The following is a 22,095-nucleotide window of genomic DNA, read 5'->3' on the forward strand; positions in this document are numbered from 1 at the left end:
CCTTTTTTGTATTACTAAAACTCTTCAGCAATTGTGAGAGAAAAGCAATAATGTTGTCTTGTGGACTAGGTGGATTTTAACCACTGAACCACATAAAAGTTGTCTGTGTACGAGAGGATTCTTACTTTTCATTACGGTTTATAATTTAGCACTAATATCCCCATTAGATTTCTTAATCTATCGTTGGCGAAAAAACCGCATCAACAATATAAAAACTAGAGAAAAAGATTGTATTTTATTTCTGTGTATTTTACAACCTAACAAAGAGAGTATATATAGGGGAAATACAATTAATCATTCTAAAGAAACTGAAACAATTAGAGTACTAAATCAATGAAATATTAAAAAATAGAAACTATTCCTATTCATAACTGTTAACACCTCCCCTCAAGCTGAACTGTAGATATTGATAAGTCTAAGCTTATTTATAAGAAAATCAAATACTTGCTCGGACAACCCCTTTGTGAGAATATCGGCTAGCAGTTGATCTATATGTACATATCTAATAATTATGATTCCTCCATCAATCTTCTCTTTGATGAAGTGACGATCCACTTCTACATGTTTAGTTCGATCATGATGTACAAGATTATGTGTAATGCTGGTGGTAGACTGATTATCACAATAAAGCTGAATGGGAGCTACATACTCAATTTTTAACTCCTCTAGTAAGCATTTAATCCAAATTGCTTTGCATACTCCATGGGCCATGACTCTATATTCTTCCTCTGCACTGCTCCTCGCAACTAACGTTTGCTGTTTACTTCGCCATGTAACTACATTACCCCAAACAATCGTACAATACCCAGATGTAGATTTTCTATCATCAACTGACCTATCCCAATTTACATCTGTGAACACTTCAATCTTCTTCTCGTTTGTCTTTTTGAAGAAAAGACCTTTTCCTGGTGTTTGCTTGAGATACCTCATAATTCTATATACTGCATTAAGATGTCCCTGACAAGGATTATGCATATATTGGCTTAATATACTTACCGCAAAGGCAATGTCAGGTCTAGTATGTGAGAGGTAGATGAGCTTCCCTACTAGCTGCTGGTACCTCCCTTTGTCAACTGGACTTCCTTCAAACATTATCCTCTTGTCTCCAAGCTCAATTGGAGTCTTGCTGGGCTTGCTACCAAGCATTCCTGTCTCCTTCAAGAGATCGAGAGTGTATTTCCTTTGGGACACAGAAATCCCTCTTTTGCTTCTAGAAAATTCCATTCCCAGAAAATACCTGAGAGCACTGAGATCTTTGACTTCGAACTCCTTCGCCAACCTTTCTTTAATCATACTCATCTCTTCAGTATGGTTGCCAGTAATAATTATGTCATCAACATACATGATCAGAACTGACATTTTCCCTTCGACTGTGTGTTTGATAAAGAGAGTATGGTTAGTCTAACCTTGCACGTATCCAAGACCCTTGACAACCTTTAAAAAATTATTGAACCATGCTCGAGGAGATTGTTTTAGACCGTAGAGAGATTTTTTTAGTTTGCAGACTTTAGTTGAATTGAGAGATTCTTCAAAACCCAAAGGCTGACTCATGTACACCTCTTCTTCCAGCTCGCCATTCAAGAAAGAATTTTTACATCGAGTTAATGCAATTCCCAATCCAAGTTGACTGCTAACGAGAGCAATACTCGGATAGTATTGAGTTTCACAACTGGAGCGAATTTCTCAGTGTAGTCAATTCCATAAGTTTGAGTAAATCCCTTGGCAACTAATCGAGCTTTGTACCTCTCAATGGATCATTTCATTGTACTTGACTGTAAACACCCATTTTCACCCTATTATCTTCTTATCTGGTGGTAACTCCACCAATCTCCAAGTTCCATTATGTCCAAGTTCTTTAATCTTTTCGAGAACTGCTGCCTTCCATTGAGGAGTATCAAGTGCTTCATTGATGTTCCTGGGAATCACAATATCTGATAGATTAGAGGTAAAAGATTTAAATGGAGATGATAATTTTGAATAAGAGATGAATTTCGAAATAGGGTGTTGAGTACAAGATCTAGCTCCTTTTCTTAATGCAATAAGAATCTCTAGATCTGATTGAGTGTTTGAGAGAGAAGTACCTGAATCATTTGCGGGAAGTGGTTCTATCATCGGATCGGGCTCTTGACTGTGATGAGGATTTGTGACTTGCTTATTTCTTGTGGAATACACCCAATTTTTTTTTTTTGTAAGTCTTGAGGAGGTCTTTCTGTTTCTAAGATGTTCTCAGAAGAAGAAGAAGGATCTGCTTTTCCTGGATCTAAAGAGAATGGAGTGTCTAGAAGTTTTTCTGGATCTGAAGAGAATGAAGTGTCTAGAGGTAATTCTAAACCCCACGACCACTGAGCTTCTTGCTTGTGATGATTGTGCTCCCCCTGAAGCAAGGTGGGGGTGAAATATGGAACTTTTTCAAAAAAAGTTACATCACTTAAGATGTATGATTTTTTTGTGAGTGGAAAATAACAACGATAACTTTTCTGGGTAGGTGAATAACCCAGGAACACTGATTTTATTGCTCTAGGATCAAGTTTACTATGATTGTGAGAGTGAACATGAATAAAGGCAGTGCAACCAAAAACTTTAATTGGTAGAGAATTTGAAGAAGTGTGAGGATAGAGTGATTGAAGGACAGAATATGGTGTTTTGAATTGAAGGGGTCGACTTGGAAGGCGGTTAATGAGGTAAGTAGCAGTGAGAACAATATCTCCCCAAAGATATTTTGGAACATGCATAGTGAACATGAGAGCACGTGCTACTTCTAAGAGGTGGCGATTTCTCTGTTCAGCAACCCCATTCTGTTGCGGAGTATCGACACACGAACTTTGATGAACAATCCCATTTTGGAGAAGGTAGGGACCAAGAGTAGTATTGAAATATTCAGTACCATTGTCAGTACAAAGTATTCTGATAGAGGTTTGAAATTGTGTTTGGATCATATGATGAAAGTTTTGAAAAACCTAACATGTATCAGACTTATGCTTAAGCAGATAAACCCAAGTAATACGTGTGTGATCATCAATAAACGTAATAAACCAATGCTTACCATGAGAAGTAGAGACCTTGGAGGGTCCCCAAAAATCACTATGAACAAGAGAGAAAGGACTAGAAGGTGTATACATCACTGGAGGAAATGAAACATGTGTATGTTTGGCAAATTGACAGATATCACATTGAAATTCAGCAACCTTTTTATTGATAAATAAAGATGGAAACAAATGTTTTAAATATAAAAAACTTGGATGCCCAAGTCGACAATGCCATTACATTATGGTGTTAAAATTGGAATAAGAAACAGAGTTTGAAACATAAGTAGAAAAAGAACTTGGAACTTTTTTGATTTGATGTTGTCTGTCGAAGAAATAAAGTCCGTCACGAATCCTAGCACTGCCAATCGTCCTCCCCGATGATAGATCCTGAAATTGGCAAGAATTGGACACAAATTTAGCAAGGCAATTGTTATCACAAGTCAATTTGTGATCAGAAATTAAATTGCACTTCAAAGAAGGAACATAAAGAACTGATTTAAGAAGTAAATCAGTAGACAATTTAACTGTGCCAGTTCTTGCAATAGGGGATTGAGTGCCATCTGGAATCTTGACACTAGTTTTTGTCGAACAGGGACAATAAGAATCAAAAAAATGAGATGAACCTGTCATGTGATCTGTTGCACCAGAATAGATTATCCATGGAGTTTGGGTAGCGGAAGAGAAATTGCCGAAATGTGCCACTGAAGAACTATGAGATTCGGATCTAGATTTTGGTGCCATGGAAGATCGACTCAAGAGAGTATACAACTGTTCAACTTGTGCATTATTGAAGGAATGGACAACAGTATTTTTAGTTTCACTCTGAACTTGGTTGGCTTTTTTGTCATTCTGGCGACGAGGAGTCCAGTTTGGTGGTTTTCTGTGAATTTCCCAACAAGTAGACTGGGTGTGACCATGACGTTGGCAATGATCACACCAAGGTCTATCGCCCTTTCAGTTAGGTCGAGGATCAGGATTGGATTGGCCAGATGGTGGTGGACCAGTTTTGGAAAGAAGAGCCGAACTTTCAATAGATTGTAGTTCTGGGTTAGTGAGCATGACACGACGGCGTGCTTCTTCACGTCTGACCTCATAGAATGCTTCTTCAGTATCAGGAAATGGAGAGCGACTAACTAGGCGACTTCTTACTTCATCCAAATTGTTGTTCAACCCAGTAAGAAACTCAAAGACGCATTCTTTCTCTAATTGTTGTCGCTGGATTGTGGTGCAGTCAACACATAGTGGTGTGGTATCCAGATACAGATCAAGTTCCTGCCATAAATCTTGTAAATCCAAAAAATATTGGGTAATAGTCTGATTACCTTGCTTGATCTCTTTGAGTTTGGTGCGGATCTCAAAAATTTGAGAAGCATTACCAAGGTCAGAATACATTTTTCGGATAGCATCCCACACTTCTTTAACAATCTTAAAGAATAAATATATGCGACTAATTTTATGATCCATTAAATTAATTAGCCATGCAAGAACTATAGAATTTTCAGCTTGCCATACCTTGTTCGTAGGGTCAGGGGAAGATGGTGCCGGGAGATCACCGATGATGTACCCAAGTTTCCCACGTCCACAAATGACGAGTTTGACTCACTGGGCCCATTAAAGGTAATTTTTTCCATCAATTTTATGGGCTGTAATATGAAGAGAGTTATTGTCATAGCTATACAGAGATCCTATATAACCACCAGACTGAGTTTGTAATGTAGGAATAGCTCCTCTGGTTTGAGAAAAAACTTCGTCACTTGTCGACATTATTGGGCTGAACAACGTCTGAAATTTTTTTGTAAAAAAATTGGCTTAGGCCTAGAACAGTTGGGTTTAGTCCAAAGGAGGTGATAACAATTTCTGAAAAAATGGGCTTAGGCCTAGAACAGTTGGGCTTTGGTCCAAAGGAGGTGAGACCAAGACACTAAGGAAATTAAGGGACAGAGCTTCGTTAGGACATATTGCAGGTCTAGGGCAGGTGTTGAACGACTTCGCCAGAATGCCTGGAACGTCACTGGACTGCTTCCTCGGAGTGCCTGGAGTGTCACCGGATTGCTTTGTCGGAGTGCCTGGAATGTCGCCGGACTGCTTTGGGACGTGCGACTAGAATGAGGGATGACTTGAGGGTGCTAGAGAGAGACGACCTCACCTAGAGCATGCTTGACGTCATCGGAGAGCAAAGGAACAACTGTAGAAAGAATGGAAAAAAACAGAGAGTGGTGGAGAGAGAGAGGAAATCAAGAGCCTTAATGCTCTGATACCATATAAAAACTAGAGAAAAAGATTGTATTTTATTTCAATGTATTTTACAACCTAACAAAAAGAGTATATATAGGGGAAATACAATTAATCATTCTAAACCTAGTCGTTCTGCTAGGACCTTCACTCTGAGCCTTTTACGTGCAGAACAAAATCACCGAAGTGCTCGGTCCAATGATCATCACAAGGGTCATCATCAACATGTCAGTTGGTCGGTCAGGATTGCGACCCCTAGCTCCATACCTTTTTCACAGGTTCCCTAGAATGCCCACAACAACCCACCGGGGGGGCTGGGACAAGTTCACGGAGGCAAAATGTTCCAACGAATCTTCCTGTGTCACGATCAGAACCCCAGGCACAGAGAACTTGAGACATTGGGGTAGAGCCAAGGCATGCTAATTTAGTTCGTTCTGATGGGACAAGGATAGCCTTGCCAATAAGGCCTTTGCCATCACCAATAAGACATCCTACACCACCTCGCCCACAACGAGTTGCTTCAGCTCGTAGGAACAGTAGGAGAAATCCTCCCCCGTTAGTAGATACTTACGCCCCATGGGTACGTGTTGAGAATCTAGGTCCTCGATCTCAGCTACAGGCCGTAAGTTTTGCAAATGGAAGTTAGTGGATGGGGAGCCAATGTGGAGGTAGGTCTGAGAGCGACCTGAGGAACAACCTAGTGAATCACTGAAAGCATATTTGAACAGATTCGTCAATGTGGCAACACGGGCTCAGGATGCTGATGATAGCTCCAAGCTCATGGCGATGAGGACAGGAATCCTGGTGGGAGGAGACCTATGGCAAGAACTCCAACGAAAAGGAGTTAAAAGTGTACAAGAGTTCTTGGCCAGAGCTCAGGAGTGGATAAACCGGGAAGAGGCGCGATCTATGGGTTCTCAACACGACCTTTCATCCTCAGATTGATGGATAGTCTGAGAGGACGATACAGGTGTTGGAGGATATGCTTAAGGCATGTATGATTGACTTTGAAGAATGTTAGAGTAAGTATCTCCCGTTGATTGAGTTTTCATATAACAACATTTATCAATCAACGATTGGAGTGGCCCCATATAAGATGTTATATGGGAGGAAATGTAGATCGCCCATTCATTGGGATGAGATGGGTGAGAGGAAGTATCTGGGACCGAACATGGTTCAGAAAACTAATGAAGCTATTGAGAAGATCTAAGCTAGAATGCTTGCTTCATAGAGTAGACAGAAAAGTCACGCTAATCCTAAGTGTCGGGGTGTGGAGTTCGAGGTTGGGGACCACGTGTTTTTACGAGTTTCACCACTGCAAGGGGTAAGGAGGTTTGGGAAGAAGGGAAAGCTCAGCCCTAGATTCATTGGACCTTTTGAGATCCTGGAAAGGATCAGGCACGTGGCTTACAGGTTAGCTTTGCCACCGTCATTGTCGGGAGTTCATGACGTATTCCATGTTTCTATGTTTTGGAAGTACGTCTCAGATACGACACATGTGTTGAAATATGAAGACTTGCAGACAGATTTGTCTTATGTGGAGCAACCGGTTCTGATTTTAGATCGGAAGGATAAGATTCTACGGAACAAGACAATTCCTCTGGTTAAAGTATTATGGAGGAGTAGTAGGGTTGAGGAAGCAACCTGGGTGCTTGAGTCAGCAATGCGTGATCAATATCCCAAGTTATTCAGGTAAATTTTGAGGACGAAATTCTCAGTAGGAGGGAATAGTTGTAACAACCCAAAATCACTAATAAGGCTTAAGGGCCCTTATTAGTGTGTTGGAGGGCATAATTGGTTTATGTGTGATTTAAATGATTAAATGCATGATCATGTGATAAGCATGCTTATATGATTATATGGGTAGGTGAAATGCATGTTTGTGAGTATTAATATGCATGTGGGCCCTGTTAAGCTTATAATGGCATATTTGTAATTTTGGCCCGTTAAGGGCGTAAATGTGATAAATTGTTGAGACCAAATTATTATGTGTATATATTTGCAGCATATGACTCGAGATGCTCCTGATGAGCAGTTTGGCGAAATAGTTACGGTGGTGATTTATACCCGGCTCGGGGGAGCCTAGGGGTATTTTCGGGGATTTAGGAAATATGTTGGAGAGTATTAGACATTGGGTAAATAATTTGTGATTAATCGGATGATGGGATTTAAGTGATAAATATTAGGAACACTTGAGAAATTAGTGGGATTGGGAGCAAATGAAAACTATACCCCTAGATTAAGTAAAAGGTTAACTTTATTTTGGGAGGGTAAAATTGTCATTTCCTAGGTCTAAGGATATATTCAGTCTCTATGTTACAATTAAGCAGAAGACTGTAGATTGAGAATGAAAAATAAAAGCTCTCTCTCCCTCTCTCTCTCCCTCACAATTTCTCTTCTTCCTCTCACTCGTGGTGTTTATTCTCTTGGCTCTTGAAGAGGCTTGAAGCTTGAGGAATTTAGACAGAAAGTTAAGGAGATTCAAGCTGGGTGTTGGAGCTAGAAATTCAGAGGAAAAATAAGCTAATTTAAGGTAAGATCTTCAGTTTTATCTCTGAATTGTTGCTGGATTTCTAGGTATGATTAGTTGATGAATATGATTAGCTATGTAGAGTTAAGTTGAGTAGCTTGGGGCTTAAGAGTAGGTTTGATTCTGGGTTCTTGAATGTTGAATTGAGGTAATAATTGAGGGATGTTGTTGAGGTTTTTGAGTGGTTAAAATGTTTAAATTAGTTCTGAGTTTGTTACTGATTGGTTTTCAATTGGGGAAAGATGTTGGGTAAAATTCATGGTAAGTTTGTGTGTTCATGGCTGGGAGAAGGAGGAGAAAACCCATGTTTTCTCTGGGTTTGCAGGGCGCGCCGCGGCGCATGTGGCCCTTCTGGCCTAGGGAGCTCTCTGACTTGGGGCAAGTCGCGACTTGCTGAGCCAAGTCACAACCCGCCTGGGAGTTTTGAGCTTAGAAGTGTTCTAAGTATTGTTAGGGCTCGGGGGTTCGAACCTAAGGGCTCGGGGTGATTTTTACTACCCGGTTTAGTAGAAATCGAGGTCCGGAAGGCTAGTTTTGTTCCCTAGGTATTTTATTTCTGATTGGAAGTTGATAGATATCAATGACTCTTGTGACTAGATTTGTCGTCGAGGCTTGAGGCTAGGGACCATGCTCGGAACCAGTGCACCGTCTCCACTCGGAATCAAAGGTAAGAAATCTGCACCCGTTTGTGTGGTTATGTTGGGACTAAAGGTTCCCTATACTTGTATACAATGTTGTATGATTGTATTGTGCCATGTGAGCATGAAATAAACGACCTAAGAGTGCCAGAATTATGGCTTTCTTGCTGGGCCTTGGCTCACGGGTGCTACGTAGTGCAGGTAAAGGCAAGGGTAAGCTGGACCAACCCTAAATTGGAGAGCTCTAGGGGCGAAATGTACATAGTCGGTTGCTCGGCCGCCACGACCGAGGGATGATACAGGGATATGAGGACCTAAAATGCCTATTTTGTCATTAGAGTGGCTTATGGTTGTGCATAACCTTTGAAGTTTTGTAAACTGTTCTTTAACCCTGATTTTGGAATTCCGTGTATCAAACATTTATTCAAATGAAATTTATATTTTATGACCAAAATCTTCTAACCTTAGTTCGATTATGGTTTAGCTTCACATTTTTAACTAAATGACTTGATTAGCAAGTCTTGCACCTTTATAAACACACAGTGTAACAATCTTGGTTATCCAGGGTGTTATAGTTACATTGGGAGAATAGTCACGAATTGTCTCTAAAATACTTGAGTTCGTGGTAATCGATTGTCTGGCTGCGTATAATGCGATTATGGGACGACCCGTGTTGATGGCTTTTGAACCCATCACCTCGATCCGATGCCTAGCAATGAAGCTACCTCAGGAATATGCACAGTAAGAGGAGACTAGATCACCGCCAGAGAATGCTACAACATTGCCATGAATGGAAAATCACAACCTGGGCAGCAGGCGATGGTTGTAGGTGAAGGAGATGAGGAGTCCCAAGAAATGGAAGTTACCCGTAGGACGGAAGGACCGCGAGAAGGAAACAATGAGGTCGCGCAACTGGAGGACATTGATCCGTGGGTAGGCGAAGACATATATAAGCTTAAAGCAATAGAAGAGCTCGAGGAAATAAACATCGACCCAGAAGAACCTTCAAGAGTTGTCAAAATTGGAAAAAATCTTAAAGTCGAAAGAAAGGAGCTATTCGAGTTCCTAAGGAAGAATATTGATGTTTTTGCCTGGTCGCACGAGGATATGGGTGGAATCAGTCCGAGTAAAATAATTCATACTTTAAACTTGGACAAGGATATGCTTGCAAAGTCCCAAAACTGGAGGCTTTAGGGACAGTACGATCTGAAGCGTTAGAGGAAGAAGTAGCTCGCCTACTTAAATGCAGATTTAACAGGGAGGAAAAATACCTGATCTGGGTTGCTAACCCCATGCTGGTCCTGAAGCCAAATGGGAAGTGGAGAACTTGTATCAATTTCTCCGACCTCAACAAGGCTTGTCCCAAGGATTGTTTCCCACTACCAAGAATTGATCAGTTGGTGGACGCCACGACCGGTCATGAGCTCATGTCTTTCATGGATGTGTATTCTGAATATAACCAAATCGCGATGAGACCCGTAGACCAAGAGCATACCACTTTCTTGATCAAGCATAACGTATATTGCTACAAAGTTTCGCCAATCGGACTGAAAAATGCCGGAGCTACAAACTAACGGTTGGTCAACAAAATGTTCGCTAACCAGATCGAGAGAAACATGGAGGTGTATGTCGATGATATGTTTGTCAAATCAAAGATTTCCAGTAACCATGTATCTGACCTGGAAAAATGTTTTCGCATATTGAGAAAGTACGACATGAAGTTGAATCCCCAGAAGTGCACTTTCAGAGTTGCGTCAGGAAAGTTTCTGGGGTTTATAGTCAACACAGGGGGATAGAGGCGAATCCGGAAGAAATTAGGTCGTTGTTAGAAATTCCTTCGCCCAGGTTGTGTAAGGAAGTACAAAGCCTAACTGGAAATGTGGTGGCTTTAAAACCGCTTCGTTTCAAAATCCACTGACAAGTGTCTACCATTCTACAACTTACTCAGGGGAAACAAGAAATTTGAATGGACCGAAGAATGCGAACAGGCATTCCGCAACCTGAAAACGCACCTAATTGAACCCCCCCCCCCCCCATGCTATCAAAACCGACATCTGGAGAATGTCTGTATCTTTACCTAACCGTGATAGAAAATGCAGTCAGTGCTGTGTTAGTTCGAAAAGAAAAACGGGCGCATAAACCCGTATATTATGTAAGTAAGAGGCTTCTCAGAGCTGAATAATGATACCCATTGATAGAAAAGCTCATGTTCTATTTCATTTTGGCTTCAAGGAAGCTTAGGCCATACTTCCAGTCCCATTCTATTCATGTCTTAACCGACCAACCTTTCAGGCAAGTTTTGCAAGAGCTTGAAACATAGGGACCTCTATTAAAATGGGTCATCGAACTTAGCCAATTCAAGATATTATGCATGCCATGAACACCAATCAGGAGCCAAGCCCTTGCTAATTTTGTGGCTGAATGCATAGGTTTTCAGGGCGAGCTGATAAGGGAGTCGGTGTAAGAATTATGGAAAATTTTTGTTGATGGATTGTCTAAAAAAAATGGATCGGGAGCTGGGATAATCTTAATCACACTTGAAGGACATCGGTTCCATACAACCCCAGGTTCAGGTTTGAAACATCCAACAACAAAGCGGAATACGAGGCCCAACTGGCAGGGCTAAGGGTGGCGAAAGAGATCAAGTCAGAATCCATCCAGCGTTATAGTGATTCTCAACTCGTGGTCAATCAGATATTTGGGGAATACCAAGCTCGAGGCATCAAGATGGTAGCCTATTTGGCTAAGGTAAATGGAAAGTTGTCTAAGTTTGAGTTTAGCTCCATTGAGCAAGAACCCCGCGAGTAGAATTCCAACACTGATGCTTTAGCTCGACTCGCAACCACCAAAGAGGCAGATACATTGAATGTAGTTTCAGTGGAGTTCTTGTAAAGCCCAAGTATAGTAGCAGGAACGGTTGAGGTCGAAATGATTGACATAAAATTGATCTGGATGACTCCCATAGTGGAGTACCTTACAACCAGAAGACTACCTGATGATAGGAAGGATGCGAGAAAGTTGTTGTATCAAGCTTTGCGGTATGTTATGATTGAGGGGATCCTATATTGATGAGTGCATTCGTTGCCCATCCTGTGATGTTTTCTGCCCGAGGAAGCACATACTATTTTGAAAGACATACACGAAGGCTTCTATGGAGACCATGATGGGGGGAAATACTAGCTCTATAGCACCTGAGACATGGCTATTTTTGACCCACTTTGACAGAGGACTCGATCTCATATGTGCAAAAGTGTGACAAATGCCAACATTTCGCCATAGTTGCCCGAGCTGCTCCAGTCGAGCTAACCATGATCTCATTCCCTTGGCCATTTGCAGCATGTGGAATTGACTTAATTGGTTCCCTACTAACAGGAAAAGGAGGAGTTCGTTATGCAGTAGTCAATCGATTATTTCACGAAGTGGGTAGAGGTTGAACCTTTGACAACTATCACCTCAAAGAGAGTCCTGGATTTTGTTGTGAAGAACATCATATGTCAAATTGGACTCCCTAAAAAGATTGTATTAGACAATAGAACTCAGTTTGATAGTGATCTTTTCACAAACTTCTGTGAAAAATATGGCATACCTAAGAGTTTCTCGTCGGCAGCGTACCCACAAGCCAATGGGCAGGTTGAGGGCGTAAACCAAACCCTGAAGGAAAGCTTGAAGAAAAGACTAGATGAGGCCAACAGATTATGGCCCAAGCAGCTCCCACAAGTACTCTGGGTCTACCGGACCTCACATAGAACCTCCACGGGACATACCCGTTTTTCCCTAACCTTTGGAAGCGAGGCTATGCTCCTAATTGAGGCGATGGTGGCGACCCACAGACAAAAAACCTTTGATCGGGATCATAACCACGAGCTACTTAGTGCATCCCTCGATCTAATCAAGGAAAAATGAGAGGCATCATAATTACAGCTCGCCCATTATCAACAGAAGATCACTCGTTATTTCAATTCAAAGGTTAAGGGTCGCAGGCTTAGATTAGGCGATCTGGTTCTCCGAAGGGTCTTTTTAGCAAATAAAGATCCCAAGGACGGTGTGTTAGTGCCGAACTGGGAAGGACCATATCAGATCATGGAGATCTTACGTGAAGGAACTTTCAAGCTAGCCCGGTTGAGTGGAGAAATTGTTCCACGAACCTGGAATGCCCTACACTTAAAAAGTATTATCAATAGCATTGCTGCCTTTAATGTTTTAAGAATTACTGTTTATGTAAGGCTTATTTATAAAAGTCATTTTAGTTTAATAGCAGTTGGATCATTAAGTAACCAATTTCATCGTTTTGATTATCACGAGCTCACTTTGTAAAAGCAACCAAGAACATTTATACGTTCTGGTTCCTTGGAGGGAACATAACCAAAGAGAGCTTTGAAGAAAGTTCAACTTATTCGGATAAAGATTCAAACTTAGAGCTTGAAAAAATTGATTATTCAACGGCTTTTCGAAGCTCGAATTTTCAAAACTCCGAACGCGAACTGAGTTTGAGAAACCTCTAACAATAAAACCCTGGATATAACCAGATCCGAGGCCTGATTCCTAACAGGTATAAAGCTACTAAGCATGTTAAAACCTCTGGATAAAACTAGGCCTGAGACCTGATTCCTAATAGTTATGATGCAGTTAAGCGAGAAAAATCTTGGATACAAATAAGATATCGATAAACTCTATCCCAGTTTAAAGTTAACCCCTAAGATTTCGAATGTACAAGAATCTAAGGATTCGTAAGCATGAGAAAACAATAGACTGAGGGAAATAAAAATAGATCACAAGCTAGATGTATATTAAAAAATATATTGTCCTCCCGAGGAGAAAAACCTCGACTTGAGCCTGAAGGCAATTGTTTTTTACCCAATGGACTTAGTTACAGAAGCTTAAAAAAAAGAAAAAAAATATAAAAGTGAAAAATAAATCACTGAGGTCTGTTAGCTCGCTCTAGAGAAGTCACCTCCTCGCCATCTCCCTCAACAACTTCAGAGGCTTCACTGGTCTCCGATGGTTCTTGTGAGAACCGAATCTTGAACCTGGCAAGATATGGTTCCCACAACTCGGGCTGCATAAAGGAGAAGTTCTCATCCTGGTTGAAAGCCCAGCAACGGTAAAGCATCTCCTCCATTTGAGTCGATGACTCTGTAGCTTCCTCCTTGGCCTTGGCCTCGATCTCGTTCAACTTCTTCCCGAGTTCATCATTTTCGACTTGAAGATGGTCCACGCGATGGCTCACCTCCACGACCTGATTCTGGGAGGCAGACAGGGCGGACTTTGCAGACCGTTTGCTCTCGTGGGAGGAAACCAGGGCAGCTTTGCAGTTTGTTCGCCCACTTGAACGGGGTTCAGGGCAGATTGGAGCTTCTCGTCCCTAGTTTTAACCCGAGCAATTCCTTGAAATTGAGCCATGAAGAACTACAAAAGAATGAGACAAGTCAAGTATAGTTTATAAAAAAACTAGAGAAAAAGTTTGGAGAGTGAGAAGGACTCACGATGAGGTTCATCCCCATAGTAGATTCGAGTATGTCCTCAGGAGTACACTCTTCTATAGCCCTTAAGTTTCTGGTGTGGGCACTCTAGGCATGGTCAACCATATGGCTTTCCACCTCGTACACAGTACCCCGAAAAGCCTTGGGGATCTTGTCCAAGTCGAGTGGCTTGACCAGGATCTGGACGGTGGGAGCCTCGCCTTGGATCACTTGGTGAACCGTGACTGTTGTTACCGGAGCTGAGGGGAGCTTCTTTTGTGGCTGCTCATAGGTGGAGCTGGCACCTTTTTCTTTATCCGGAGACTCGGTGGTACCCTCAGTCTTCGGAGCTGTTTTCTTTGTCACTTTGGCTCTCTTCACCACAGGACCAGCTCCAACCTTACCGGCCTTAAAAGCACCCCTTAAACCCAGGGCTTCTGGCAGCTCCATCTCATCACTTGAAAAAGAGCGAATGGAGGATTTAGATTAAAGAAGTAATTATTCAAAGTATCACAAACACAAGAAAAAGGGCAAGAACCCTACCCTCCGGGCTAGGGGAGGAATCTATTACAATCAACTCGGGGTTATTGATTGGGCTGGCACAACCTCTAACTCTTGGATTAATGGAGGTGGGGGAGAATCTAAAATTATGACCTCCTGGGTCCTAGGGGGTTGAGGTCCTTCCTTGGGGCTGGACTCATCTACGTACTGCCTAAAACCAGGGGCATATACACCTTGACAAAGGGAAAGCCAAGTCCTACAGTTTGTATCATACTCTTCAAAAATGGTGGACCTAAAATTGAGAGTGTTGTCAACCACGATGATACCTTTGGGGTAGTTATGGTCAGAGCATACAATCAAATGGTCCACACACTGAAGGAGGGTTGTGTTTATCTCCAGATCGATATGATGATGACTAAGGAGCTGGTTAGAGTTGAATCGAATTAGTCTATAACTAGTAGTAGCCTGATCTAACTCTTTGTATGAGTATGGGTTACCTTGGCTGTAGAGGTCGGCTGTTGTCCCTGATGCAGTTTGTCCTGGGTCAGGCCCCTGATTATCCTCAGGAGCTCACCTTTTTCGCACCAGCGGTGCCACATCTTCCTCCTCTTCGATGTTTTCATTGGCTGGCTGTTAGGATATTTTCAGCCTACTTTCTAAGTGTCTTGATTCATGTTTTATTGTTGTGTTTGCGTGTATTTGGGAGCGGATTTACGTTTGTTTTTCTTGATTTCAGGTTTAAGCACAAGAATGGTTCAAATAGAATGGAATGTAGAGAACAAGTGCTAAACCGGGCTTAAAAGTGTTCAATGGAAGATATCCAATTAGGACCGTGGCGCTGGTGTCCATTACAGCCGCGGCGAGGGTCAAATATCAGAATTAGAGTCAAAGTCCCATAATCAATTAGCATCGCAACGCAGCTTTTTGGGACGCGACGCTTGGGTGTATTTGAGCCGCGGCAAGCCCATTTTCTAGAAAGTCGATAAATCCCAATTTCTGAGTGGCGCGGCGGCGCAAGAAATGGCGCGGCGGCACTGTCTTCGGTACGATTTATGAATTTTCCACTTAAAGAAGGGCATTCTAGGAATTGGGGTAGAAAAATTATTAGGTTATCATTTTTAATTAGAAAATTGTGATTTTCAAAGGGAGACCTTTTGAGAATTTAGAAAACAACAAAGAGAGGATTAAAGATCAAGCTTCGGAGCAATTGTGACAACCCCAAATCTAGTTCTTCTCTACTCTTTTTTTTTATGATTTTGTTATGTATTTTATGGATTTGATTATGAAAATTTTAATGGATATTATGAACTAAACTCCAATTTAGGGTTTTTAATGGAGATTTTCTGAAGCCTTCTATGGATTAATGCAATTTTGATATTTTTCTTCTGTTGATGTGTGATTTATTCATATTTGTGCTTATAACATGTATTTGATTGGCCATCCTATGCATGATTTATGATTTCAATACAAAATCTGAACGGTGAGTGTTGAGAATGTTCTAATTGAATAAACATAGATTTTGACATAAAACGAGAGTATTTGTGTGGCTTGTGTAGCTTTCGGATTATTGCTTAATGTTGATTATGTGTGTGTTGTGCCTCAGAAATGTAGGATAGTGCCATATAATTTAGAATTTATATGTCTTAATCAGAATATAGGTTATTGTATAATCTGCTATCACATTAGGTAGAAGAAGACGAATAGGTTTGTATTATTGAAATAGGAAATGGAAGCAATTGAAATTAATTTCCCTACATTTCATTTCTTGAACAAATCTTGTTTATTGTTTCGTTATTTATTTATTGCTAAGATTATTTAGTTTAAACAATCCATTTTTCGATAGCCAAATAGAAACAAAAATTCAATTAATTGGTACTTAGCTACAGTCCTTGTGGGAACGATCTCACTTACATGAGTTATTACTTGTAAAAACGATACGTATACCTGCGTGTTAGATTTTTCACAAGTTTTTGGTGCCGTTGTCGGGGACTATGTTTAGTTAATATTAAAAATAGTTGAATTTTATTCTAATTTGGTATTTTATTTTCAGTTTTACTAATTCTGTCATTGTCTCAATTTTTCTCATCTCAAGTTATGGGTAGTTTATGCGACGCCAAGGCCCTGCTATTCGAGTGCCTATTGATCCTGAAATAGAGAAAACTTGCAGACTGAATCAACGGAAGAAAAGGTTGGAAAGAAGGGTTGAGACTACCATGGCAGATCCAGTGATTAATAATAATGGATTGACCAGGGGTGATGTTGAGGATTATGCTAATGGTCGTAATCCACTAGCCAGAAGTTTTAGGGACCATGTGTTGCCTACTGTGACATGGGTTCAGTCTTGTATCAGACCACTCGCTGTTAATGCCAACAATTTAGAAATCAAGCCTACCATACTCCAAATGGTTCAATCCACTGTTCAGTTTTGGGGTATTGCCAATAGAAAATGACAACATGCATCTTGCTAACTTCATTGAGCTCTGCCAGACATTTAAAATGAATGGAGTTAGCAATGATGCCATCCGATTAAGGTTATTTCCATTTTCTTTGAAGGATCGAGCTAAGAGTTGGTTGGTATCTTTGCCACCCAATTCGATCACTACCTGGAATGACCTTGCCCAGAAGTTTCTCTCCAAGCTTTTCTTTCCTGCAAAGGCAGCTAAGTTGAGAGAAGAGATCAATAATTTCTACCAGTTTGAGGGTGAATCTTTTTATGATGCATGGGAAAGATTCAAGGATTTGATCAGAAAGTGCCCACATCATGGAATAGAGAGATGGATGTTGGTACATAATTTCTACAATGGTTTGTGTGGAACTACTCGCACAATCATTGATGCAGCGTCTGGAGGAGTGTTCATGAGTAAGAGCGCTAATGAGGCTTATGATTTGTTGGAAGAAATGGCTATGAATAACTATTAATGGCCATCAGAAAGGGAAATCACTAAGAAGGTGGATGGAGTGCATGAATTAGATGCCATCTCGATGTTGTCAGCTCAAGTGGCAACATTGACAAAACAGTATTCAAGCTCCAGTTATGCAGATGCAAGTCATATGTGAGTTATGTGCGGGACCTCATTTATTTGAACAATGCATAATGAGGGATTTTAATAACATTCCTATGGAGCAAGTGCAAGCAATAGGGAACTTCCCAAGGTTCTCCAACAACCCATATTCCATGAGTTACAATCCTAGGTGGCGGAATCATCCAAATTTTTCTTGGAGAACTGATCAAGGTAGTCAGCAGCAGTTTCAGTATAGCCAACCTCATTACCCAAGGCCTCCTCCTGAATTTTTTCAATAGCAACAACTGAGACCTACACAACAACCGATGCAAGCAAAACAAGATGGGCAGGCTGATGTGTTAACTCAATTTATGACAGAAATGACGTCATCAATTTAGAGCTTGGAAACTCAGATTGGATAGTTGGCAACGTTAATGGCCAGCCGAGCTCAAGGTAACTTGCTAAGCATTACTGAAGTGAAGCGGAAGGGAAATCTTAATGAGCAGTGTCAAGCTATTACCTCGAGGAGCGGAACCATGTATGAGGGGCCAAGTATGGAGAAGAAAGTTTAGCAGAAGCAGGATCAACATGCACCTACTATTGAGAACGAGCAGAAAGGTGAAGAGAAGGTTACTGAGAATCGTCCAGAAAAAGAAGTGGTACCTCCGGTGTCTATAGATCATCACATCAAAATTCCATATCCACAGAGACTCCAAAAGAACCATCTTGACAAGCAGTTTGCAAAGTTCTTAGAGGTATTCAAGAGGCTGCATATCAACATCCTCTTTGCAGAAGCGTTAGAATAGATTCCCAGTTACGTTAAGTTCATGAAAGAGATTTTATCAAAGAAGAGAAAGATGGAGGACTACGAAACTGTGGCATTGATAGAAGAGTGCAGTGCTATTCTTCAAAGGAAGCTTCCACAGAAGTTGAGGGATCCTAGAAGTTTCACAATCCCATACACAATTGGTAACTTTGAGTGTAAGCACGCACTATGTGATTTGGGAGCGAGCATCAATCTCATGCCTCTATCAGTATTCAAAAGACTTGGTTTGGGTGAGGCAAAGCCAACACTACAATTAGCGGATCAATCATTGGCTCATCCGAGGAGGATCATAAAAGATGTGTTAGTAAAGGTCGATAAGTTCATATCTCCAGCAGATTTTATAGTTTTGGATATGGAGGAAGATATAAACGTGCCAATTATTCTTGGAAGGCCATTTTTAGCAACTTGTAGGGCCTTAATAGATGTGCAAAAAGGCGAGTTGAAGTTGCGGGTGCAAAAAGAAGAGGTAACATCTAATGTTTTTGCAGAAACGGAGGTTCCAACTTGTTGTAGAGTTGATGTGGTGGAAAGTAAGGGTGATAAGCTGAAATTTACTAAGAAGAAATCTATGGTTGAATGTGGAAAGTGAACAACTCATCATAAAGTGAAAAAGATCTTTAGTGAGAAAGCTCGATTGTTTCATGAGCGGTGGAAAGTTCCAAAAATGTGCAATATCAAGAAATGAGCATCTTCTCATGATACTATGGCTCTTAAGGACATGAAGGGTGGTTTGGATCCGAGTTCAATTTAAGAAAGTGGTCAGCGTCCGGCTAAATGACGTTAACGACAACGCCCTTGAGAGGCATCTCAAGTTTATGTTTTCATTATTTTCGATTTTATGCTATTTTTAGTAGAACAATTTTATTTTATTTTATTTTTGTTTAGCTTTTGTAAATATTTTATGTAATTAGAACTGTGAAAAATGTGAATTTTTTTTTTTGAAAATTGAAAATTTATGGCTTTCAATTAGGGTCGCAACGCAGCCTGTTGCGCTGTGGCGCCTAGGGGTATTAGCATCGTGGTGAGGCCCCATGACAGCTTGGGCAGGGCAGTGGAGTGCTTATGATGAGAACCATGTTCAGCAACTGAATAATTTGGTATCTCGGTGGTCTTTGGATGAAGAGGATGATAATTATTTTGCACTACCACTACGTTTCACTCCATATGATCAGCCACCGCCACCCAACCCCTTTTTAAGGGGTTGTCAGGTAAGTTTCCTTCTCTTCATTTCTAATGTGCACATTGGGGACAATGTGAAATAATGTTTGGGGGAGGGACTTTTCAGTGTTAGTTTAGCTTAATTAAAATTTTGTTGTTTTAGTTGTTGTGTGTGTCAAAATTTAAGTCGATGATATGAATAAATGTCGTTGTTGTCACTTGTAAAATGTAGATTGTGTTTAACCGTGTGCTTGATTTCATTACTCTTTGGATTAATTTTAATGCCTTTTGGAAATTTTAGTATATGTTGCAAATGTGAACAATTGGATTATGTTATATATGTTTTAATTGGGTTTGAGGTATTAATTGATGAATAGGTCAGAACTTGCATTGCTTGCCTTTTGAGACGAATTCCTTGATGACATGTGTTTTGGAATATGATTTAGGCAATCTTTTCGAACGTTTGGGCCTTTCAAGCTTAACCTTATAATTATTATCCCTAGTTTTCCTTTTTTTGCCTTTACTTGTTTGATTGATTGTTTAACCACATTATTAAGCAAAAAATGTATCCATTATTATTTTCCCTTGTCCTTTGAATTATGCCATAAGCTTAGACATAAGTTTGGGGGACAGAATTGTAATTGGGTGAGATTGTTGATATGTGGATAAATGATGTATTTTAATGATTGAGAGAAATTTAAAAGCTCTTGCAACATCACTAATTTCTATATCTTTCTTCTATAAAAAACAAAACAAAAAGAAGAGAAAAAAAACAAAAAGAAAAAAATGATACATAATTAAATAAAGTGATGTTGGAGCATTAATTATGAGTTCTCAATTGTTGGAAAGTGGGTGGATTAGGGGATGGTTATTGAATGCAATATGGATTGTTTGATTGGTTTTTTATGTGCTTATAGTAGAATGAAGCTTAAATGTCTTTTCAACTACCGTTACCTAAGCCAAAATGTTATGAACCTTAAAAGTCCTGCTGATTCCAAAACATGCGTTGTTGACATTAGTGGAGAAAGGCAAGTGTGCAAGCTTATTGAATATTGGCTAGTGGATTTTTGGTATGAGTGGGACACATTTGGTGTGATCTAATTGTTCATTAGTTATTTTCAAGGTATAGGCATTCAGGTTTCAGGTTAATTGTTGGAGTGATTAAATTGAAATTCTGGTTGTTCAATAGTTGAAGTTTTGTGAGTGATGGCGGCATGGTTTGAATAAGATTGGAGGCCTAACTTGTCATGTCGGTTGTTTTAGTTTCATGTGTCATTTCTTTACTTGAGGACGAGTAAGAAGCAAGTTTGGGGAAGTTTGTTAGGATATTTTTAACCTACTTTCTAAGTGTCTTAATTCATGTTTTATTGTTGTGTTTGCGTGTTTTTGGGAGCGGATTTATGCTTGTTTTTCTTGATTTCAGGTTTAAGCACAAGAATGGTTCAAATGGAATGGAATATGGAGAACAAGTGCTAAACCGGGCTTAAAAGTGTTCAATGCAGGATATCCAATTAGGATCGCGGCGCTAGCATTTGCGATGTGGCGCTGGTGTCCATTATAGCCACAGGGAGGGTAAAATATTAGAATTAGAGTCAAAGTCCCATAATTAATTAGCGTCGCAGCGCAACTTTTTGGGCCACGACGCTTGGGTGTAATTGAGCTGCGGCAAGCCCATTTTCCATAAAGTCGAGAAATCCCAATTTCTAAGTGGCGCCGCGTCGCTGTCTTCGGTACAATTTACGAGTTTTCCACTTAAAGAAGGGCATTTTAGGAATTGGGGCAGAAAAATTATTAGGTTATCGTTTTTAATTAGAAAAATCGCGATTTTCAGAGGAAGAGCTTTTGAGAACTTAGAAAACAACAAAGAGAGATCAAGCTTGGGAGCAATTGTGACAACCCCGAATCTAGTTCTTCTCTACACTTTTATTTTATGATTTTATTATGTCTTTTATGGATTTGATTATGAAAATTTTAATGGAGATTATGAACTAAACTCCAATTTAGGGTTTTTAATGGAGATTTTCTGAAGCTTTCTATGGATTAATGCAATTTTGATATTTTTCTTCTATTGATGTGTGATTTATTCATATTTGTGCTTATTACATGTATTTGATTGGCCATCCTATGCATGATTTATGATTTCAATACAAATCTAAACAGTGAGTGTTGAGAATGCCCTAATTGAATAAACATAGTTTTTGACATAAAACGAGAGTATTTGTGTGGCTTGTGTAGCTTTCGGATTATTGCTTAATGCTGATTATGTGTGTGTTGTGCCTCATAAATGTAGGATAGTGCCATATAATTTAGAATCTATATGTCTTAATCAGAATATAGGCTATTTTATAATCCGCTATCACATTAGGTAGAAGAATTAGTTTTCATTATTGAAATATGAAATCGAAGTAATTGAAATTAATTTCCCTACATTTCATTTCTTGAACAAATCTTGTTTATTGTTTCGTTATTTATTTATTGCTTAGATTATTTAGTTTAAACAATCCATTTTTCCTTAGCCAAATAGAAACCAAAATTCAATTAATTGGTACTTAGCTACAGTCCTTGTGGGAACGATCTCACTTACATGATTTATTACTTGTAAAGACGATACGTATACTTGCGTGTTGGATTTTTCACAACACTGGCAAGGCTTCTTGAGGAGGGGGGAGCTCGGGGATGACAGGAAGTGGAACTCGGGTCCTGAGAACCAGGGTCTGGACCTT

At 40.1% G+C, this 22,095-nt stretch overlaps 2 protein-coding genes and 1 non-coding gene across 3 annotated transcripts; 2 read left to right on the top strand and 1 right to left on the bottom strand.

The window, feature by feature from the left end:
* The first annotated feature begins 16,840 nt into the window (after positions 1-16,840).
* Positions 16,841-17,443, top strand: LOC133791633 (uncharacterized). Its single transcript, XM_062229552.1, has 2 exons — positions 16,841-17,087; positions 17,316-17,443. The coding sequence occupies exons 1-2, from the start codon at positions 16,841-16,843 to the stop codon at positions 17,441-17,443; spliced, it is 375 nt and encodes a 124-aa protein (XP_062085536.1).
* On the bottom strand, positions 17,048-17,154 carry LOC133792968 (small nucleolar RNA R71). The gene has a single exon (XR_009874429.1). It is a non-coding gene; the product is annotated as a small nucleolar RNA R71 (small nucleolar RNA).
* A 772-nt stretch (positions 17,444-18,215) lies between the features above and the next one.
* LOC133791635 (uncharacterized) lies at positions 18,216-18,803 on the top strand. Its single transcript, XM_062229553.1, has one exon. The coding sequence runs from the start codon at positions 18,216-18,218 to the stop codon at positions 18,801-18,803; it is 588 nt and encodes a 195-aa protein (XP_062085537.1).
* The last annotated feature ends 3,292 nt before the right edge of the window (positions 18,804-22,095 follow it).

Source organism: Humulus lupulus, chromosome 7, assembly GCF_963169125.1.
Source record: "Humulus lupulus chromosome 7, drHumLupu1.1, whole genome shotgun sequence".
Taxonomy (NCBI): Eukaryota; Viridiplantae; Streptophyta; class Magnoliopsida; order Rosales; family Cannabaceae; genus Humulus; species Humulus lupulus.